The sequence below is a fragment of the Corythoichthys intestinalis genome, chromosome 11 (assembly GCF_030265065.1).
Source record: "Corythoichthys intestinalis isolate RoL2023-P3 chromosome 11, ASM3026506v1, whole genome shotgun sequence".
NCBI classification, from domain to species: Eukaryota; Metazoa; Chordata; class Actinopteri; order Syngnathiformes; family Syngnathidae; genus Corythoichthys; species Corythoichthys intestinalis.
In genome coordinates, this window is record NC_080405.1 from 41,753,091 (window position 1) to 41,774,117 (window position 21,027).

The window sequence follows — 21,027 nt, forward strand, 5'->3', positions numbered from 1 at the left end:
CAAACTCCACTATGGCCAAGACCAAACAGCTGTCGAAGGACACCAGCAACAAAATTGTAGACCTGCACCAGGCTGGGAAGACTAAATCTGCAATAGGTAAAAAGCTTGGTGTAAAGAAATCAACTGTGGGAGCAAATATTAAAAAACGGAAGAGTTGTCGAAGGGCACCAGACACAAAATTGTAGACCTGCACCAGGCTGGGAAGAGTGAATCTGCAATAAGTAAAACACTTGGGGGTAAAGAAATCAACTGTGGGAGCAATTATTAGAAAATGGAAGACATACAAGTCCACTGATAATCTCCCTCGATCTGGGGGTCCATGCAAGATCTCACCCCGTGGGGTCAAAATGATAACAAGAACGGTGAGCAAACATCCCAGAACCACACGTGAGGACCTAGTGAATGACCTACAGAGAGCTGGGACCACAGTAACAAAGGCTACTATCAGAAACACAATTCGCCACCAGGGACTCAAATCCTGCATTGCCTGACGTGTCCCCCTGCTGAAGAAAGTACACGTCCAGGCCCATCTGTGGAGAGCATTTGGATGATCCAGAAGAGGACTGGGAGAATGTGTTACTTCGGATGAAACTAAAATACAACTTTTTGGCAGAAACACAGGGTCTCGTGTTTGGAAGAGAAAGAATACTGAATTGCATCCGAAGAACACCATACCCACTGTGAAGCACGGGGGTGGAAACATCATGCTTTGGGGCTGTTTTTCTGCAAAGGGACCAGGACGACTGATCTGTGTAAAGGAAAGAATGAATGGGGCCATGTATTGAGGGATTTTGAGTGAAAATCTCCTTCCATCAGCAAGGGCATTGAAGATGAGACGTGGCTGGGTCTTTCAGCATGACAATGATCCCAAACACACAGCCAGGGCAACAAAGGAGTGGCTTCGTAAGAAGCATTTCAAGGTCCTGGAGTGGCCTAGCAAGTCTCCAGATCTCAACCGTATAGAAAATGTGTGGAGGGAGTTGAAAGTCCGTGTTGCCCAACGACGGCCCCAAAACATAACTGCCCTAGAGGAGATTTGCAGGGAGGAATGGGCCAAAATACCAGCAACAGTGTGTGAAAAGCTTGTGAAGAGTTACAGAAAACGTTTGGCCTCCGTTATTGCCAACAAAGTGTACATAACAAAGTATTGAGATGAACTTTTGGTATTGACCAAATACTTATTTTCTACCATGATTTGCAAATAAATTCATTAAAAATCAAACAATGTGATTTTCTGAGGTTTTTTTCACATTCTGTCTCTCATGGTTGAGGTTTACCCACGTTGACAATTACAGGCCTCTCTAATATTTTCAAATGGGAGAACTTGCACAATTAATGGTTTACTAAATACTTATTTGCCCCACTGTAAATAAAAACACAATCTTGACTATTACTTTTCATTTTTGGTTTTACATATAAATAAATAACCACAACGTATTCTATTGTCATGTCAACAAATTATAATGTATTAACTTTAATAGGGGACTGGACATGACCTAAATTCTATATCGGGTTCACTTTTTCAAATTCAATTTTGATTCATTAAAAATAATTTAAAAATATATAATAAACTAGAAAATGCAATTTCTGGGAACATTGCATGGAGATGCATTGCTCTGCTGGTCGGTAAACTATAGTGGGTAACTTCCTGTTGATTTTGGGTCACTTCCTTGTTAGTTTTTACATATTTATGGGTCACTCGCTGTCAATTTTGGGTCACTTCCTGATGATTTTGGACAATTCTTAGTCACTTCCTGTACATTTTAGTTCACTTCCTATTAATTTTAAGGCATTTCGGTGACCGTCACCTTTGATTTGGGGGAAATTCCAGGACTTTTTTGTTAAAAGTGTTCACCACCACTGGACATTTCTATCATTGGAGGTTTTTGCAGGTCCAATTTGGAAATGATAAGCATGCCAAGATTAAATAGGGAATGGGACGTACTACGTCACTGTTTGGCTAGGCCGCCATGCTGGCAATATGCTTCCGGCAGGCTCAACGGGGATTGTAACGTGTGGTAGTGCTAACCTAATTCCTTCGGTGTATTAGAAAGAAAATATGGGTGTGCATTGTTGTGTTACCGGGTGCAACAGTGTCTCCTGCGACAAAAAAAAAAGGGCGAGGAAAACTGGACTCACTTCTCACCGTTTTTCTGCATGGAGGACCAAATATCAGATCACGAAGGCACGACGGATGGCTGGGTTGCAGCGGTTCGTCGGAAAAGCATTTCTTTTGATCATATTTCTGCTGGAATGAGAGCGTGTTCCCGTCATCTCTACTCTTGTAAGTTGAACGATTTATCCGTTTTGGTTTCAATACGTTTTTTTATTTTATTTTTTTACCGTTGTGTAAATCTGCCTCGGTAGCAATGCTAACCTACTCCTCCTTCTCACCTACCTGTTGTGTTACTAGGTAAACCTGCTGACAAGACATCCCGATTGGTCACCATCTCTCTTCTTGGATTATTTGACAAAGAAAATTTGTTCAATTGAGTGGTTCCATTTGTCTTGTGTCGGAATCAAACAAGCCCCTGCAGCAGACGTCGTCTGGGTCTGCCTTTCTTGCTGATAAACTGCGGGCTTTTAACTTGTGAAAATGCAAGAACTTTAATGCACATATTTATTCTGCCTGGCTATTTAACTAAGGCCAGTGAAGTGTTGTTTTTTTTAACCACTTTGACAAAGACACGTTTCATTGTAATGTTGAATTGATAAATTCTATTATTATTTATAATTATTCTTGTTTGCACTAATGTAGTATCTACCTGAGGCCACTGAATGTTTTTTTAACTGCTTTGAAAAATACAGGTTTTGTTGTGATCTTGTATTTATATAGTATATAGCTTTTTATAATGTATTATGTATTATAATATTTGCTACCCCCTGTCAGAGTGTGGGCCATTTTTGCACTAAAAGGATTTTAAACTGTCAGTTCAAATATTGTGTTGGAGAACTTGCAATACCTAAAATGGAAATGCAAGAACTTTAAACCACATATTTATTCTGTCTGGCAATTTACCCAAGGCCAGTAAATAGTTTTTAAACTGCTTTGACAAAGACACATTTATGTTAAACTTGTATATATTATAATTATATAATATTTGCTGACCCTATCAGAGGGTGGGCCTTGTTTGCACTAATTTAAAGATTTTAAACTGTCAGCTCAAATATTGTATTGGAGAAGTTGCATTACTTGAAATAAATCTATTGCAACTTATCAGTCCCAGTTCTTGTCTACAACACTGTCCACACATTGTCAATGCATATTCCAAATAGAATAACAAAATTAAGTCACCTGACTTTGTAATTATTACACCTGTTTATTATGAAGACCTGAAGTAAACAACAAGCAGTTACAGTTTGTCAGGAAGTTGTTCAAGTCATGTTTTGGTATTCATATTTTATTGACTTTTCACAACAACACTTGGGATCGTGTTTGTAAGAGCAGAGCAAACTGAAGTTTCAGCGTGCACTCTTCGCCTTTCCAACCTCTCATAACGCTCCGATGTGGTGCGCTTGACCTCAGAATAACCCAAGAAGAGATATGGTGACCAATCGGGATGTGTTGTCAGCATTTCATATGCAGGTTTTCCTAGTAACACAACAGGTAGGTGAGGAGGAGGAGTAGGTTAGCATTGCTACCGAGGCAGATTTACACAACGGTAAAAAAAAATAAAAAAACGTATTGAAACCAAAACGGATAAATCGTTCTACTTACAAGAGTAGAGATGACGGGAACACGCTCTCATTCCAGCAGAAATATGATCAAAAGAAATGCTTTTCCGACGAACCGCTGCAACCCAGCCATCCGTCGTGCCTTCGTGATCTGATATTTGGCCCTCCATGCAGAAAAACGGTGAGAAGTGAGTCCAGTTTTCCTCGCCCTTTTTTTTGTCGCAGGAGACACTGTTGCACCCGGTGACACAACAATGCACACCCATATTTTCTTTCTAATACACCGAAGGAATTAGGTTAGCACTACCACACGTTACAATCCCCATTGAGCCTGCCGGAAGCATATTGCCAACATGGCGGCCTAGCCAAACAGTGACGTAGTACGTCCCATTCCCTATTGATGGATACAGAGTGGACATGCCGAAGTGATCCAGTTTACATCGTTACGCCCACCCAGATGTTGACCAATAGGAGCACGAGGGCATCCGCGGCTGTCAACCAATGGGAGCGCTCGTAGGATTTCGGCTCCATGCGCCATTTTAGCGCGTCCACCGCCATCCGGTAAGATGGTCTCCTCGCTTTGTCTCCACTGACTGGAGTTGTTACGCTTATTCGGGGACTTCTATCGCCTCCGTAGCGCCAAACATCGGCACATTGAGTGTAGCTGACTTGTCCGCGCTAAGAAAAAAAACCCAGTCTTTGTGTCTTGAGAAATGACGACCGCTATCAGAAGGTAGGAGAAGCTCTTATGAATGTGTTTACACAAGTGTCTTGTACATTGATTAGACCAAAGTGAGGTACCTTTTGCTAGCTAAACGCCAACGAACCATTAGTGCTTGTTGGTATTTAGCAAGCTAAGCTAACTAGCCGCTACCGGCAATGTTCGACTCCGAACAAATGCAGCTTGCAATGTTTTCGCGGGTGTTTCGGAACGGTCGCCGTGTTCTACGGCAACTCAAACCGACTTTGTAAAAACGGACACGGTCTATTTCGTGTTCAAAAATGGCTAATTGGTAGTTGTTAGCGTGCGAGCGGTGCCAGTCAGCGTTGAGCACTCATGTTCCTGCAGTGGAATCGTCAGAGAGATGCAAGGCCCCGAGCATTGCATTTTTTTTTTTTTTTTTTGGTGGTACATGCCCATGCATTGAAGCTGGCATGCACCGCGGGGAGGGGGAGGGCGGATTGCAAGGTTGCCAGGGTAACATGCAGATGGAGAGGAGAAAAAGTGACTCCTCGCATGGCGACCGCGATGGCTTGCTGTTAAACACGAGTCTTGCCTCAACTTGGCATCACGGACAAGAGTTAGTGTTGTCAAAACATGTCCAAATGAGAAGAAGGGAACACACGCAGGGGAAGTTTTTCTGCACGCTTTCCTGCAGCGTGAACTGCACGTGGTGACTGTTGCAACTCATAGTTAGAAAAAAAGAGGACAACAGATAAGATGCAAATTATTTGCTTGTCATTAGTTGCCATTGATTTCGATAGATCTCCAATCCATTTTGTCCCGGATTGGACGTCTATCGCCATCATTGGTACTGAAAAATGATCACCAATTGGCATTCTGTTGTCATCATTGGCAACCCTTGAGTTGATGCTCCTTTGCAGTAAATAGAATTCAATGTTTGTATGAGGTGCAAAATAAATGAACTGACCTGCAACTCTTATGCAAAGCCGCTTTTTTTCAGGGCTAGTTGTAAGCAAGAGGACTACAATTTTTCACCATTAAATTTAATGTCGATAGACTTGGATGATAAATTGAGTCTTTTTAATTGTGAATGATTCAAAAACATATTTTGTGTTGTTCTTTTCTGCTAAAAAGGACATCTAGCAACTAGTTAGTCATTAGATTGTTCCACGCAAAATAGTTTGTTTCTCTGTGTACAGTTATCACTTTGTTTTGGGGGCTCTTATTAAATAAATAAAGTACAGATAGTGAACCATTATTTGTCCATATCTCCCGCCAGTATCATAATGCTAAAGGAGTAAAAGTAAGATGACAACATTAGAAGCTATAGAGACTCCTTGACAATTAAGAACAACAACAATAGTACGGTTAATATTTTCTATTAAGGGCTAAATGAAGACTTACTTCTACAATGTGTGGATAATAACGCTCTACACCACTACTGCAATATCAATCTGTAATCATGTAGTAGCAGCTTGGCATTCTTGTGCAGTGTGTAATACAAGCAAAATTCTTTCTAATACCTTTCAACCAAGGGTCTAGGTTTGCAGAGGGACGGTTGGGAAAAAAACTACCAACTTTTCAGGATCCTTAAATTGTCCCCACCAACTTTTAAGCAACCTTATTTGCGTTATGTAATGACTTCAGTTATATATGTTATTTGTATTGTCTACCAATATGTTTTATTGTAAGTGACCCTACCATTACTAAGTGAATTGTTTTTATTATGTTTAGATTTACATGTGCATCTTTTCACTTGTTGAATGTGCCGGTTCATTTTTTTCCCTCCTAAACGCACATTTGATTGGCTGATGATTTGACCCGCACACACATGCACAGTAGATATTAGCGATATGAGACGGTTGTTTTTTTTGTTTTTGTTTTTTCGGCCAGCAGCAGTCACTGTTAGAAATGTAAAAATACATCATTGCTTTGGAAGTGGGGAACACACCATTAATTTTTCTACTGCAGGTCCAACCTGCATCAGTGTTAGCATAACATTAAACTGTGTGAACTTGCTAACCTGCAAAACTCAAGTAGGAAGCTGCTTCGAGAGAAGTGTCCTTCTCTTTGTGTTTTCTTCTGTTAACATTAAATAAACTGTGAGGAATGTAGTAACAACTATGGAACTAGACAAACGTTAGCAAAAAGCTGCCTAGAAAGAGAGGGGTGCTGCATGACCTCATAAGTAGCTCACACAACACAACATACACACAACAATCATAATTGATTATGTACATTTAAAAAAAATGTTTTGGAGGGGCTGCGCCGGGAGCTACCCACACTAGCTTTACGATTGACTGGTCAATCGTGATCAACGTTATGAGCACCCCTGATTTAGTATATCAATTAATTAGGTTCATATTCGTGAGAAATGTAGCCCTGACCCCCGTTTACCCAATCTGTTTGGTATTATTAATGTCCCATCCCGAGCAAAAAGTGTACATGCAGGTTATCATGTAATATCATCCCTACCGTTGTTGAAACCAAACCTGCGCCCTTGCTTTCAACATTTTAATCTTATTTGACAACAGCTTGCCGTCATTATTTAAAGTCATTATAACAAGGTATGGCTTATTTTCCCCCAGGTAAAATGAGTGTGACTATTCCTGAATCCAGCAGAGACTCAATGGCGGAAAGTACAGAGCAGGTAGACCATCTTTCATTTTGGTTGTATTGACGTTTTTGTCTGCAGACTCAAATTTTTGCCATATTGGACATGTACATGCTGACCTTTTTCACGCCTTCATTTTGCAGCCTTGTAGCTCAGCAGAAACGACACTCCCCTCTTCTCGAAGCAAGAAGTGGGCAACTTTTTTATACATCACAAATGAAACTCTTGAAATTTTCCGACATTAAATAATTCATCATGATTTTGTGCTCCCACATTTATAGGAAGCCTACTTCGGTAGCTAAGTCTACTGGACAAAATGATTCTGACAATTCAAATGACAGCGACAATGAAGGGGCCACTTCTGACAGTAATGCAGGCAGCACATCCAAAGGTATGAATAAAAAGTTTAGAATTTTCCAATTAGGATGTTTTTACTGCATTTAAACTGATCTTGTTCTTTATTTCCTCCAAGGTACTCTAGTGTTGCAGCCTGCAGGGAGTGAAAATAAAGGCACTGTGAAGTTCAGAGTGGATTACAAACAGAAAACCTCAGGTATTAATTTGGCACAGAAGTGTATTTTTATGTCGCTCACAATAGAATGCACCCAAAGCATGACCTGTTTAGTTTGTTTGCCTAATTTTGGGCAATCAATACATTTTCACGTCCTGAAGAAAACTAGACAGCTGCGATAAATTGACTGAGACGAGAATTTGAACAAACATGAGAGCCAGAAGCCAAAGTTTTAAAGCGTATGGGCATGTTCCTACCCTTGGAGAAAGTTTTTTTTTTTTTTTTTTTTTTTAACCCAATTCACTGCCTCTGCTCTGCCACTGTTGGACCTCCAATCCATTTTGAATGTTCGAGTGTGTCCCACTGTATTATGTGTTATTACAGTGTTATTACAGTGTTATTACAGTGCTATTACTGTGTTAATACTGTGTAATTACTATGTAAAATGTAGACTTATTATATTGGACGTCTACTACCGTCAATGACAGTGAATGAGTTAAGTGTTTCTGTTTGCCCACAGACGACACACTGCAAAAGAAGGTCAACTGCACAGCCTGTGGAAAGCAAGTTAACCAATTTCAGCGCAGCTCTGTTTACGAACACCCTGCTCTTAAAGTACTTATTTGCAAGGTACACATTTTTCTGTAATCTTTACAACCAAAGTTATTTTTACCTTCATTTTACTGAGGCAGTGGTGCATTTCTTTTAGTCATGCTACAAATACTACACGAGTGATGACATTAGTAGAGACTCGGATGGAATGGATGAGCAGTGCAGGTAAGAAATCAAATGAGCTGAATAAACCCATTAGTGTGGAACATTTTTACATCAGTCTAAACTTTTACTTGCCAGGTGGTGTGCTGAGGGGGGAAAGCTCATCTGCTGTGACTACTGCAGCAACGCCTTCTGCAAGAAGTGCATCCTGCGCAACCTGGGTCGAAAAGAACTATCAGCCATCACTGATGAGAACTCTAAGTGGCACTGCTACGTGTGCAGAGCGGAACCCCTCCAAGACTTGATTTCCAAGTGTAACTGCATCTTTGCAAAGATTGACCGTGAGAAAACCAAGCAGCGTAAATCCGGCAAAAGCGAGGAACCCAAGAGCAAAACGTACAATCGCAGGGAAGTCAAAGAGCACAAAGCAGTCGTTAACGGGAAGGAACACGCCGACGGCTCAGGGACCATAACATTCTCTTACAAAAAACTGCTGATACCCAAAGAACTCTTAAAGAAAGCAAAAAAGCTGGTTGAAACCACAACTGGCTTGAATAATACATTCATCCAGTTTGTGCAGCAGGCTGCTAAAGAGCATGACGACACGACTGTCAGGTACAGGCATTTGAAAGCATTCAAGGCAGTGCTTGCCGATTTGAAAAAAGCCCATGCTGCCTTGGAGGAGGCATTGGAGCCAGAGTTCAGAAGTATGGGACTACAAAATGGCGACAAAGGGCAACAGCAAGTTAGAAAAAGCGCAAATGCCGTGGAGGTGGTTGTGTTGGACGATGAGGGGGACGAAGTGGATGCAACGGAGGAGTCGGACACTGTGGAAGAGGTGCAGAATGACGAGCTATCAGTGAAGCACAATAAGCTTCAGGAGGAGAATACTGAGCGAAATGATGTAAAACAACTTACTGGAACTGTCCAGGAGCAAGCTGATAACAGGCTGGCTTGCGCGCCAGAGGAGGAACCGGAGAAGGAACACAACGAGGAACCCGTTGGTAAAGACTGCAAAACGCCAGATCTAACCAAAAATGTAGCTAAACAAGAAATGTCTGATGATGAGCTGCTGCCACCTGGTGAAATATCACTTGATCATGACATTATGTCTGTTCCTCCTTCAGTTCCCGAGGAGCTTTTTCAGATGGTCGAAAGTCTCGCAGATCCAAGCCTGCTACCGCAGAGTGATCAGACTTCGGACACAGACGTGGCGAATGGACGTGGGGAACCAAAGGTGAAGAACCTCATTGTTAAACTGACTCCGGTCCCAGTTGTGACGACAAGAAGATCCTCCAGGTCCAAAATCAAAGAACAAGGTGAGGAAAATTGTGGTTCTGACACAGGATGCGAACCAGCGAGCCCGCCACCCAATCGGCGGCCCACTAGAGTGAAGACGACTCCGTTGAGAAAGCAAGCTGATAATAAGAGTCTCGAGAACTCCTCTGAATCAGAGCAGGAGTCGGAGAAGGAATGTAGCGGCAAGTCAGAGAAATCCAGCAGCACCAGGAAAGAAGATAAAAAGCAGAGTAATACAGTAGACTCCGACTCTGATGAGGTTCCTAACGTATTACTGGAAAAGGTGGCAGAATACAACAGCAGCGATGAAGGGAAAGAAAGCCCAAGCTCCAAAAATGTTAAAGCAAAAAACGCAGACAAAAAGTCCAAGCGCAAAAGGAAGTCTGAGGGCTCGGAATCAGACGTGGAAATTAAAAGTAAGAATGGATCAAAGAAGAAAAAACAAAATGTCTCCAATTCTTCAGACTCTGAACAAGACAAAGCGAGCACAGCTAAGAGGCGATCAAGCCGTGTGACAAAAAGTGGTAAAGCAAAGGGAGAAGGAACCCCCGAGAAAAAGGCTGCAAATATTAAAAGGTCCTACGAGAGGAAGCGGAAAGGAAGTAGCCCAAAGGTAGCCTCCAAGCTGGAGTCGTCTTCTAGCGAAGATGAGGACGCGCAACAAACTAACAGTGACTCTGGAGATGATAGTGGCCAGCAGACGTTTAACCCCGTGGTGGAAGGTGCCGTAGCAGAAGGTAATTTTGCTACAGTGGATTTCTTAAACTCACAAAACCATAACTATTTGCATGTTCTTAACCTTTTCAAGGACAGTGGACATAAATGTAGAAGTTATCATTATTTTAAGTCGTTCACTTCCAGCCCAGGTCACCGATTATGAGTTGTTGTAGCTAGTAAAATAGTGAAATTGGTACTGAAAACACCTATTGACGCAAGTGAACGTCCAATCCATTTTAACCGAGTGGGGCTCAAAGGGATAAATCGATCGCTTCCAGCACCTATTGGGAAATGCGTGTGGGCAACAATAATACAGCAGTTTGACGTCAAATGGGAGCCACAAAATATTGTACCGTGGGCCGCAATTAGCCCCTGAGCCGCACTCTTATGACCCCTGTCCTGTATGTATGTATGTATGTATGTATGCAATGCAACCATATAAGAAAAAATACATAATTCGTGCATGAAAACTAACTTAACATAATTGCTCATTTGTGTCAAGGAGATGAAATGCCTGCCAACAAAGAAGCTCAAATGAGTGAGGATTATGACGACGACCCTGAAAACAGGTACAAACATCCAATCTACACTGTTCACTAACAATAAGGGTTAAAAATGTTCCACGTTTTTAGAGGTAAAATGAACTTAAATCATGAGACAATCTGCTACTGTGATTCCCCCTTTTTCGCAGTTAATAGGGACCAAAACCCCCTACGAAAAGTGGAAAAACTGCAAAGTAGGGTTTATAGTAATTACAGTACCTGTGTGATGCGTGGGTGGATTTGGCACACCTGGATGTTCAGTAGAGCTGGGAATCTTTGGGCACCTAACGATTCGATTACGATTCAGAGGCTCAGATTCGATTATAAAACGATTATTGATGCAACCCCCTCCTTTTTTTTTTTTTTTTTTTATAATATAAATAAATATAAATAAATATAATTATATTATATTTTTTATAAATATGTTTTATACATTAGTTCCAAAATTGTTCAAAAATACTCTCAGGCTAAACCAAACTACTATTTCAGTATCAAGTTAACATATAGCAGTAAACAAATATACAAAAATAACAGTAAATAAAAAAAATTCCAGTCCCCATTCTGCATCAGCAGCTTTAAACTACATTCAATTAATTTAATGTTGTGAATCAACCGTTAAAGTTGTTAAAATTGCTCCCGTTATTCCATAATTTCCCTTTTGTCTACTTTCGACATGTGAAAGTTTTAAAACTATTTTAAAGATAGATTCAAGTCAATATTTTACCGATTTGGGAGTATTTTAGATAAAAAGTTAATTAGGTTAGCTTGGAAGGTTCGCTACAACAGCCTTGCAGGGAAGTGTACTGCTTTAAGATGGCGGCCGTTTACTACTGCCCGCATCTAGCTTTTTGTAGATGTGCTGCTAACGCTATCGAATCTATAATGCATCTAGTCCTATATAAATGATATCTACCGTAACATTATGTGGATGGACTTTGTAGCAGGTTTTCGGCAGCAGTCAGGTATGTTGTAGTGTTTTTTATCTCGTGGCATGAGTTGAGCTAGAGCCGCGAGATGAGCATTGGCATTACCCGAGGGGCCGGGTAATGAGAAGCATGATGTTTAGCTACTCTCGCTCCGTTCTGCATTGTGCCGAAGACCGCGCGGCGCACTGAGTGTGTTGTACTTTCGCTTTACTTGGCATATTTCAATAATTGGAATTTGGATGTTTGTGAATCGTTCTCGAATCTTCCACGGCCGAATCGCGAATAATCTAAGAATCGGAAATTTTGCACACCTCTAATATTCAGGCATGAAAATCTCTTACCTTTCGGCTAAATTTGCCGTTTTGAAGTCAAAAAGGGTGACCTACATGAATTGTGGAGATCCGAGGAGAAAATTTTTAAGGGGGTGGGGGTTGGGAAATTTTTTTAATGTCGGACGCTTGGTATGCAAGCGGGGAAAGCGGCACAAAGCCAAAAAAGCGCACCAGAGTGGCCAAAACATTGACTTATTTCAACGAAACAAAGGAGGGTTCACTGTTATCCTGTCTCTCTTCAATGCCAAGCTTGGCTGCACGTCGGCCGTGAATGAACACCTTAAGCGCCGTCACCCAGTTTGTAAGTCCATCTAACTAACTAACGACATGTTTTATTGAAGTTGCTAAGCCTGTCGCGATATGCAACGAGTCCATTTATCGCACTGCAAATAAAAATTAGGGCGGTAATTTTTTACGGCTGGGTTTTATCGCCGCGTGCGTGCATAAATTTGTGCGTGCGTGTACTCGTGCGTTTTGATGGCATATGAGACTCAAGTTCCTTTCACAGACGTTTATTGGTATAATTAAAGTTCAAACCTACAAAGAAGGAAACACATGTATATTACACACTGTAAACGTTAGCATCGCTACATTTAGGCTAATGGGGAAAAAAGACAACCTACTTTAGTCCGCTTTAAAACATTGGCAGTCTTCTCCAAAACACAAACTTGCGGTTAAAAGGTGACACTTCAAACATGAAAAATCGCTGGTTAACAGTATTTGCAAACGAAAAAAAATGATTACGGACGCCAAATGTAATGACAAAAAAAGCTTTTTTTTTGCGGCGTGTAAAGCTAACTGTGAGCGGTTTAACGAACGTACTTCCAGTAAACATTTCAAAATAAAAGAACGTCATGTTCGTCATATAAATATCTATTTCTGGAGTTCATCCCACATACTTCAGAATTCAGATACTACAATAAGAATAGCTTTAAAATTACACCCTTTATGAAAAATCTGATTGGCAATGATTATAATACTATTATATATAGTAGTATACTATAATATTAATGATAGATATTTTTTTTAGAATTGTTTTGAATAATGTTGGAAAGGCGAAGTCAGTGTTCTAAATCTGTTACTTTCCATTTTTTTGCACGAGTTAATGCTTACAGCATTTGTTTATTTGTGATATACTGTTGATATTTAACTGTTTATAGGTACTTTAATAAATAATTTAAGTGTTCCAAAATGTTTTTGTGAATAAATAAGCGTCATCAACAATGTCATTGCTAAATTAGTAAAGAAAAAAAAGAGGGGGGGGGCTATTGGATTAGTCGACTAATTGTAAAAATAGTCGCCTGACTAATCGGGAGAAAATTAGTCGTTTGGGACAACACTAGTTGTACAGTGTACCGGAACATATTTCCTCCACACCCTTCTCACCTTTTTAACCCCTGACCCATTTTCATGCCTGATGTCGTGTAGGTCCACTCACGAGCAAAGAGCGCGTGTAGGGGGAATATGATGCTTCATTTGCGGATAAAAATTTCCCCAGCGATGTTGGTGGTTTTTAGCAGGCTTCGGTTGCTGTCAAAGCAGGTGAAAACAGTGAAAAGTAACACTGAAAATGATCCCGGATGTCCAGGAAATGTTTGAAGGGAATAGTGCGCTCCATTTGTGGGTAAAAGTTGTTGAAACTCCTTCTGAGGTAAAAAGTAAAATGGTGAAAAGTAATGCTGAATATCCCCTCTGAGGTCCAGGAGGTGTTTGGCAGGGAGTGCTCCTTTTTGGGGGCGGGGGGGAAATTGTTAAAAAAAAAAAAAAAAAAAAAGTACCACTGAAAATTTTTGATTAATACATTTTGAAACCTTGCAATGAACATGAACTGTAAATACCATACAGATGAAGTTCATGAATTTCAAGAAATGGCACACGATATGGTTTTACATCGTGAAGCTATTGAAACCTACACCAACGCGTGCTATTTAAATTCCAGTTTAAATCCTTTTTACTGGGTTTGTATCGGGTATCTTTTCAGCATAGAATGTTTTTCTGTAAAAATATTAAGCGTTTTCCTTTTAACTTGCCTTTCAGAATCGCCAAAAAACTGCTTCTCGCACAAATAAAATCCAACTTTTCCTCCGGGGCTGAGAGCTCCTCTGAAAATGAAGGCGAGGAAGTGAAGAAGTCCTCCAAAAAAGTCAAAAAGGATCAAGAGAAGCAGCAAGGTAGAGAGAATTAAACAAGAACAATAGTTTCTGTGTTTTTCTTTCTTTTTTTAAACATCAACCGATGTTTGTGTTTGGTTTGAACAGATAAAGATTCTGAAGACTCCGGTTCCGATATTGAGGTGAAGAAGAGTGTTCGACGCCATAAACTGCTTCGCCACAAGCTCACGCTCAGTGACGCGGAGTCGGATGATGATGACAAAGAAGACAATGCACAAAAGACTAAAAAGGCTAAGAAGAAGAAAGAAAAGAAAAAAGGTTCCTACTCGAGTTACTCATCAATAATAATGAGCTGATGATCCGTTTCATGTTGGAACGCTGCATTACTAACTGTATGTCTTCTATCTAGCGGTGGACAGCGATGATTCCGATGATTCTGACTTCAACAACTCAGCATCGTCCAGTGCTGAGTCTGGGATGAGCGAGGAGCTCAGCGAGTCTGACAATGAAGAGAAGCGTCGAAAGACGAGGCAAGAAATGTTTCATAACGATTGAATATTGAGTCTTCTCTCAGTTTACCTTTCCCAGACACTAATTTTGTGATACATTTTTAGATCTTCAAAGAAAAAGGATGACGAAAAGCAGAAAAGTCAGAAGGAGCAGAAGAAGAAGAGACGCAGGATCAAAGTACAGGATTCCTCCAGCAATGAGAAGGTGTGTAATATAGCCAAGTAAATACAGTTGTCCACATAAATGAGGTCATAATTGCAGTTCTACTTCATTCTTGCCTGATGGAGGTGCTGAAAGCACTGAACGATCCTGTCGCCCATGCCCTCAGCACTGCCCTCTGGTGGTCCATAGTTTGATTCGTAACTTTGGTTTTGCAGAGAACTGTTTCAGAAGTGAAAAGTTTATTGGACTAATGGAAATTGTGCAATATGCATCAAAACAAATTATGCATGTGCAAAAATTTGGGAAACCCAAACAAAAATAAATACATACATTAAAATAAAAATCCAATACATTGTTTTGACAAAATATGAGCTTCTAGACATTTCCAATGAGTTTCTTAATGGCGGTAAGTGCATTGATTGATGTCGACCGCTTTCTGAATTTACTAGTTGAGCCCAAAATATAGGAACTTTAAAGACTGAATTGCTTAACCTTAGCACGCGCAGTCATGCATGACGCACAAAATGCATTTTGAATCCATCCCCTGAGTGTGTTACTAAGGGCTTGCGGGCTACTGATCAAAGGTTTCCCTTCTCTCCCCACCGAAGAAGTCTGGAGATCTGAGAGCTCAGTTAATGTTCATTTCCACAGAGTGGAGAGGAAGATGGCGACGACCCAGATGGAGACGAACGCAAAGGACGCAAAAAGATCCGCAAAATCCTCAAGGATGATAAGCTGCGAACAGAGACGCGGGATGCGCTTAAAGAGGAGGAAGATAGGAGAAAACGTATAGCGGAAAGAGAAGAACTGAGGAAGAAACTTAGAGAGGTGACAACGAAGTCTTAGTTTCCCAGTTTTATGAACACTATTGATTTAATTTAGCCGGAAATGTAACGTGTAGCAACTAATTTCTGCGGAAGCTCTTGAAAGGCATTGTATTTTAATGAATGGTGTGATATTTTTGTGTTTAGACAATTGTGGTGGAAGAGTCTTCCCAGATAGCGTGTCCGATTACCACCAAGCTAGTCTTAGATGAAAATGAAGAGACCAAGGAGCCGCAGGTGCAGGTCCACAGGAACCTTGTCACCAAACTCAAACCTCACCAGGTTGATGGTAAGCACAAGGCAAATGATCCAGTTTAATCCTATTGCTGTTTGTCTTTTATTTAATTAGTATTGCAAATCACATAGAATGTTATGCTTTGTTTAATGGAAAATAGGAAATTGTACAGTTAGTTCACATTACATAGAAAACATCAGATAAGTGCTGCATATTGGCAAATGAAATGAAAACAGTTTTATGGCCCCAATAACACTCTAAAGTTGATTTTCTTTTTCCCCTCACGTAGTATTTAACTCATTGCCAGCCATTTAAAACGATACATGCCCAATTCATTTGAACTAGAAGGACTGCTAGTGAATCCTCACATTTCAGTTCCATTGATTGTGCTAGACTTTAGGGCTGTCCCAAACGACTAATTTTCTCCCGATTAGTCAACCGAGTATTTTTACGATTAGTCAACTCATTTAAATTTTTTCCTTCTAATTTAGCAATGAAATTTTTGTTGATGCTTATCAATTCACAAAAACATTTTTGGAACACTTAAATTCTTTATTAAAGTACAAATAAACACATAAATAACAATAATAAACCACAAATAAACAATGAGTTCAAGTACTGATAGAATTAATTAGTGCAAAAGATTGGAATGTAAACAGATTCAGAACACTGACTTCACCTTTGCAACATGATTCAAAATAATTCTTAAAAACCCAGAATTAAAATAATAGTATAGTACTATATATAATAATATTATAATAATTATGATAACTATTCATTGCCAATCAGATTTTTCTAAAGGGTGTCATTTTAAAGGTATTCTTAGTGTAGAAACTGAATTCTGAAGTATGAGGGATTAACTCCAAAAATCGTTATTTACATGACATGCTTTTATTTTGAAATGTTCACCAGAAGTACTATACGTTCGCAAAACAGCAAACTTAAGCTTTACGCTCCGCAAAAAAGAACTTTTTGTCATTGCATGTGGTGTCAGTAATAGATTTCATTTTTTTCGTTTGCAAATGCTGTTAACCAGCGATTTTTCATGTTTTAAGTGTCACCTTTTAACTGCAAGTTTGCGTTTTGGAGAATACTGCCAATGTTTTACAGCAGGCTAAAGAAGGTAGTCTTTTTTCCCCATTCACCTGAATGTAGCAATGCTAACGCTTACAGTATTTAATGTAGATTTGTTTTCTTATTTTGTATGTCTTAACTTTAATTCTACAGCGTGTTGATAAAAGAAAGGAACTGGAGTCTCATTTGCCATCAGCACGCACGCAGCTGATAAAACGCAACCGTGAAAATTATTGCCCTCATTTTTGTTTACAGTGCGATAAATTGACTCATTGCATATCGCGACAGTCTTAGCAACTTCAATAAAACATATCGTTAGTTAGTTTGTTAGTTAGTTAGATGGACTTACTCCTGTAGTCTTCAAAAATTACAACTGGGTGACAGCGTAGCTGTTTATTCACGGCCGATGTGCAGCCAAGCTTGGCATTGAAGAGACAGGACACAACAGTGTTCCCTCCTTTGCTTCTTTGAAATAAGTCAAATGTTTTGGAGACTCTGGTGCACTTTTTTGGCATTTGCCGCTTTCCCCGCTTGCATACCGAGCGTCCGACATTCTGAACCATATTTTTATTATATTTTATTTACACCGTCGATGGGATGTTGTGCTCATCGACGGTTTTACGTCAACTACGTCGAATATTCGGGACAGGTCTACTAGACTTCCAATCTGGGAGAGGCTGGCAGCGAATGATCGCTGTCAGCCTCTCCTAGTCAAAATAGATTGAAATGAGTGCCTCACAAAGGGTTAATATGTGTGAACGGAATCAACGAGTTGTTTTTTTTAATATAAAAATAAATATTGTCACAGAATGTCGGGTATTGCAAAATTCGTACTTGTGAAGCCCTTTCATCTTTATCATATTTATAGGTGTGCAGTTTATGTGGGACTGTTGCTGTGAGTCGGTGAAAAAAATTGAAAAGTCACCTGGCTCTGGTTGCATCCTTGCACACTGTATGGGTCTGGGAAAAACACTTCAGGTAGGTGCATGAATGAAGTTGTCAACAAATTGTTGAAAATGTTTGATAAGAGAATCCCGGGTACATTCAATACATTTGTAGCCTGAAAGCACAAGACAACTAGTATAAATGACATTCGTATAAAAGACTGTTGCTCAAAGTATTTAAGTATGCAAATTGTGAATTTCTTAGACCTCTGATAATGGAGAAAATAATGTTTAACCCAAAAAAATGAGTTTATGGGCGCAGCCAATTTGTGATGTCAGTTATACCCACGCACATATAAACTATTGTCCTCGAGCACTAATGAATGTGATCACAGGTATTGATGACATAACGAGAAAGGGGGGGAAATTTGGGATTCTCATGACATGAAAATTGAGTGGTAAAATATTTACTGTTAACTTTTTAGATGTCATTGACGGCGCTGGACGTTTGATCCATTTTGATTGGGAGAGGCTGGCAGCGAATGATAACTGTAAACCCTTCCAGTCAAAATGGATTGGATGTCAAGCGCAGTCAATGTCAGCCAATGAGTTAAGGGTAAATGGTTACATATTCATAGTTGTAGATAAAACTGCACAACTGAATTGACCCAGTTGTCGTTAAAGTTGTAAAACCGCAGTTCTCCTTCCCCCACTAGGTGGTGACATTCCTTCATACTTTGCTCCTTTGTGAGAAGCTTGACTTTTCAACTGCACTGGTGGTTTGTCCCCTCAACACAGTCCTTAATTGGGTCAATGAGTTTGAGAAATGGCAAGAGGGAATGAAAGATGATGAGTCTTTGGAGGTAATCTTTTATTTTTGCAGCTGTTCTTCACTAAACATCACTTTTAGGAGGATTAATCGGTGGTGTATTAAACAGGTGACGGAGTTGGCCACGGTCAAAAGGCCACAAGAGCGAGCGTTCGCCCTCCAGCAATGGCAGGATACGGGCGGTGTTATGATTATTGGGTACGAGATGTACCGAAATCTGACACAAGGAAGGAACATCAAGAGTAAGAAGCTCAAAGAGACATTCCAAAAGACTCTGGTAGACCCAGGTATTGTTATAGTCCTAGGATACAAATATATATTTTTTTTAAATGGAATGCAAATCCTAATCATGATCAAATTTTCTTTTACTCTTCGTTAAGGTCCTGACTTGGTGATATGTGACGAAGGTCACATCTTGAAGAATGAGGCGTCTGCTGTGTCCAAAGCCATGAACTCCATTAGGACGAAGAGAAGGGTTGTGCTGACTGGAACACCTCTTCAAAATAACCTCATTGAATGTAAGTCTTGCTTTGCCAGCAATTGAATTTGTATCTGACAGCTACTGTAAGATCTTCTGACCTCTATGTCGCCATATTAGACCACTGCATGGTGAACTTCATTAAAGAGAACCTGCTGGGGTCAGTTAAAGAGTTCCGCAATCGGTTCATCAACCCCATTCAGAATGGACAGTGTGCTGACTCCACAATGCAAGATGTCCGCATTATGAAAAAGAGGGCTCACATTTTGTATGAAATGCTGGCCGGATGTGTTCAGGTAACACACAGTCCTCCGAATGTCTTCTGTCTTTACATGGGCTGCCCTTAAAGTGTCTTCTGTGGTTACCTTCTCAGAGGAAAGATTACACGGCACTCACAAAGTTCCTGCCTCCAAAGCACGAGTATGTGTTGTCCATCAGAGTTACTCCACTTCAATGTAAACTCTATAGATACTACCTGGAGCACTTTACTGGTGAGAAGCATGCTGCAAGAAATCTTATTTATTTTTCAGTACTTTGTTGTATTGCACTGTTATTACACTTTTGTAACCTGAATTGGAATGGTTTATCGTAAAATATATTCTAATAATAAATTTGAGATGTACTGTAATTATACAGCATCACTTACAGTTAGGCAAATAAGTATTTAGTCAACCACCAATTGTGCAAGTTCTCCTACTTGAAAAGGTTAGAGAGGCCTGTAATTGTCAACATGGGTAAACCTCAACCATGAGAGACGGAATGTGGGGAAAAAAAACACAGAAAATCACAGTGTTTGATTTTTAAAGACTTTATTTCTAAGTTAGAGTGGACAATAAGTATTTGGTCACCTACAAACAAGCAAGATTTCTGGCTGTCAAAGAGGTCTAACTTCTTCTAGCGAGGTCTAACGAGGCTCCACTTGTTACCTGTATTAATGGCATCTGTTTTAACTCATCATCGGTATAAAAGACACCTGTCCACAACTTCAGTCAGTCACACTCCAAACTCCACTATGGCCAAGACCAAAGAGCTGTCGAAGGACACCAGAGACAAAATTGTAGACCTGCACCAGGCTGGGAAGACTGAATCTGCAATAGGTAAAACGCTTGTTGTAAAGAAATCAACTGTGGGAGCAATTATTAGAAATTGGAAGACATACAAGACCACTGATAATCTCCCTCGATCTGGGGCTCCATGCAAGATCTCACCCCGTGGCGTCAAAATGATAACAAGAACGCTGAGCAAAAATCCCAGAACCACATGGGGGGACCTAGTGAATGACCTACAGAGAGCTGGGACCACAGTAACGAAGGCTACTATCAGTAACACAATGCGCCGCCAGGGACTCAAATCCTGCACTGCCAGACGTGTTCCCCTGCTGAAGAAAGTATACATCCAGGCCCGTCTGCAGTTCGCAAGAGAGCATTTGAATGATCCAGAAGAGGACTGGGAGAATGTGTATCGGCCATGTATCGAGAGATTTTGAGTGAAAATCTCCTTCCATCAGGAAGGGCATTGAAAATGAGACGTGGCTGGGTCTTTCCGCATGACAATGATCCCAAATACACAGCCAGGGCAACAAAGGAGTGGCTTCGTAAGAAGCATTTCAAGGTCCTGGAGTGGCCTAGCCAGTCTCCATATCTCAACCCCATAAAAATCTGTGGAGGGAGTTGAAAGTCTGTGTTGCCGAAACGACAGCCCCAAAACATCACTGCTTTAGAGGAGATCTGCATGGAAGAATGGGCCAAAATAGCAGCAACAGTGTGTTAAAAGCTTGTGAAGAGTTACAGAAAATGTTTGGCCTCTGTTATTGCCAACAAAGGGTACATAACAAAGTATTGAGATGAACTTTTGGTATTCACCAAATACTTATTTTCCACCATGATTTGCAAAATAAATTCTTTA

General features: G+C 40.3%; 1 protein-coding gene across 3 annotated transcripts in view; it reads left to right on the top strand.

Annotated features, from left to right (window-relative positions):
- Nucleotides 1-4,217: 4,217 nt before the first annotated feature.
- Nucleotides 4,218-21,027, top strand: part of atrx (ATRX chromatin remodeler) — a 53,984-nt gene continuing 37,174 nt past the window's right edge. For 2 of the 3 annotated variants that reach the window (XM_057850233.1, XM_057850234.1), the window contains exons 1-21: nucleotides 4,218-4,408; nucleotides 6,949-7,010; nucleotides 7,118-7,164; nucleotides 7,256-7,365; nucleotides 7,447-7,527; nucleotides 8,006-8,115; nucleotides 8,195-8,262; nucleotides 8,338-10,235; nucleotides 10,718-10,784; nucleotides 14,053-14,186; nucleotides 14,274-14,444; nucleotides 14,536-14,656; nucleotides 14,741-14,840; nucleotides 15,450-15,626; nucleotides 15,770-15,911; nucleotides 17,800-17,909; nucleotides 18,532-18,678; nucleotides 18,754-18,931; nucleotides 19,025-19,162; nucleotides 19,243-19,418; nucleotides 19,496-19,613. In XM_057850233.1, the coding sequence (XP_057706216.1) occupies nucleotides 6,954-7,010; nucleotides 7,118-7,164; nucleotides 7,256-7,365; nucleotides 7,447-7,527; nucleotides 8,006-8,115; nucleotides 8,195-8,262; nucleotides 8,338-10,235; nucleotides 10,718-10,784; nucleotides 14,053-14,186; nucleotides 14,274-14,444; nucleotides 14,536-14,656; nucleotides 14,741-14,840; nucleotides 15,450-15,626; nucleotides 15,770-15,911; nucleotides 17,800-17,909; nucleotides 18,532-18,678; nucleotides 18,754-18,931; nucleotides 19,025-19,162; nucleotides 19,243-19,418; nucleotides 19,496-19,613 (4,150 nt within the window). In that variant the 5' untranslated portion in view covers nucleotides 4,218-4,408; nucleotides 6,949-6,953. The remainder of the gene's footprint in view (nucleotides 4,409-6,948; nucleotides 7,011-7,117; nucleotides 7,165-7,255; nucleotides 7,366-7,446; nucleotides 7,528-8,005; nucleotides 8,116-8,194; nucleotides 8,263-8,337; nucleotides 10,236-10,717; nucleotides 10,785-14,052; nucleotides 14,187-14,273; nucleotides 14,445-14,535; nucleotides 14,657-14,740; nucleotides 14,841-15,449; nucleotides 15,627-15,769; nucleotides 15,912-17,799; nucleotides 17,910-18,531; nucleotides 18,679-18,753; nucleotides 18,932-19,024; nucleotides 19,163-19,242; nucleotides 19,419-19,495; nucleotides 19,614-21,027) is intronic. The other variant, XM_057850235.1, reaches the window with a different exon arrangement.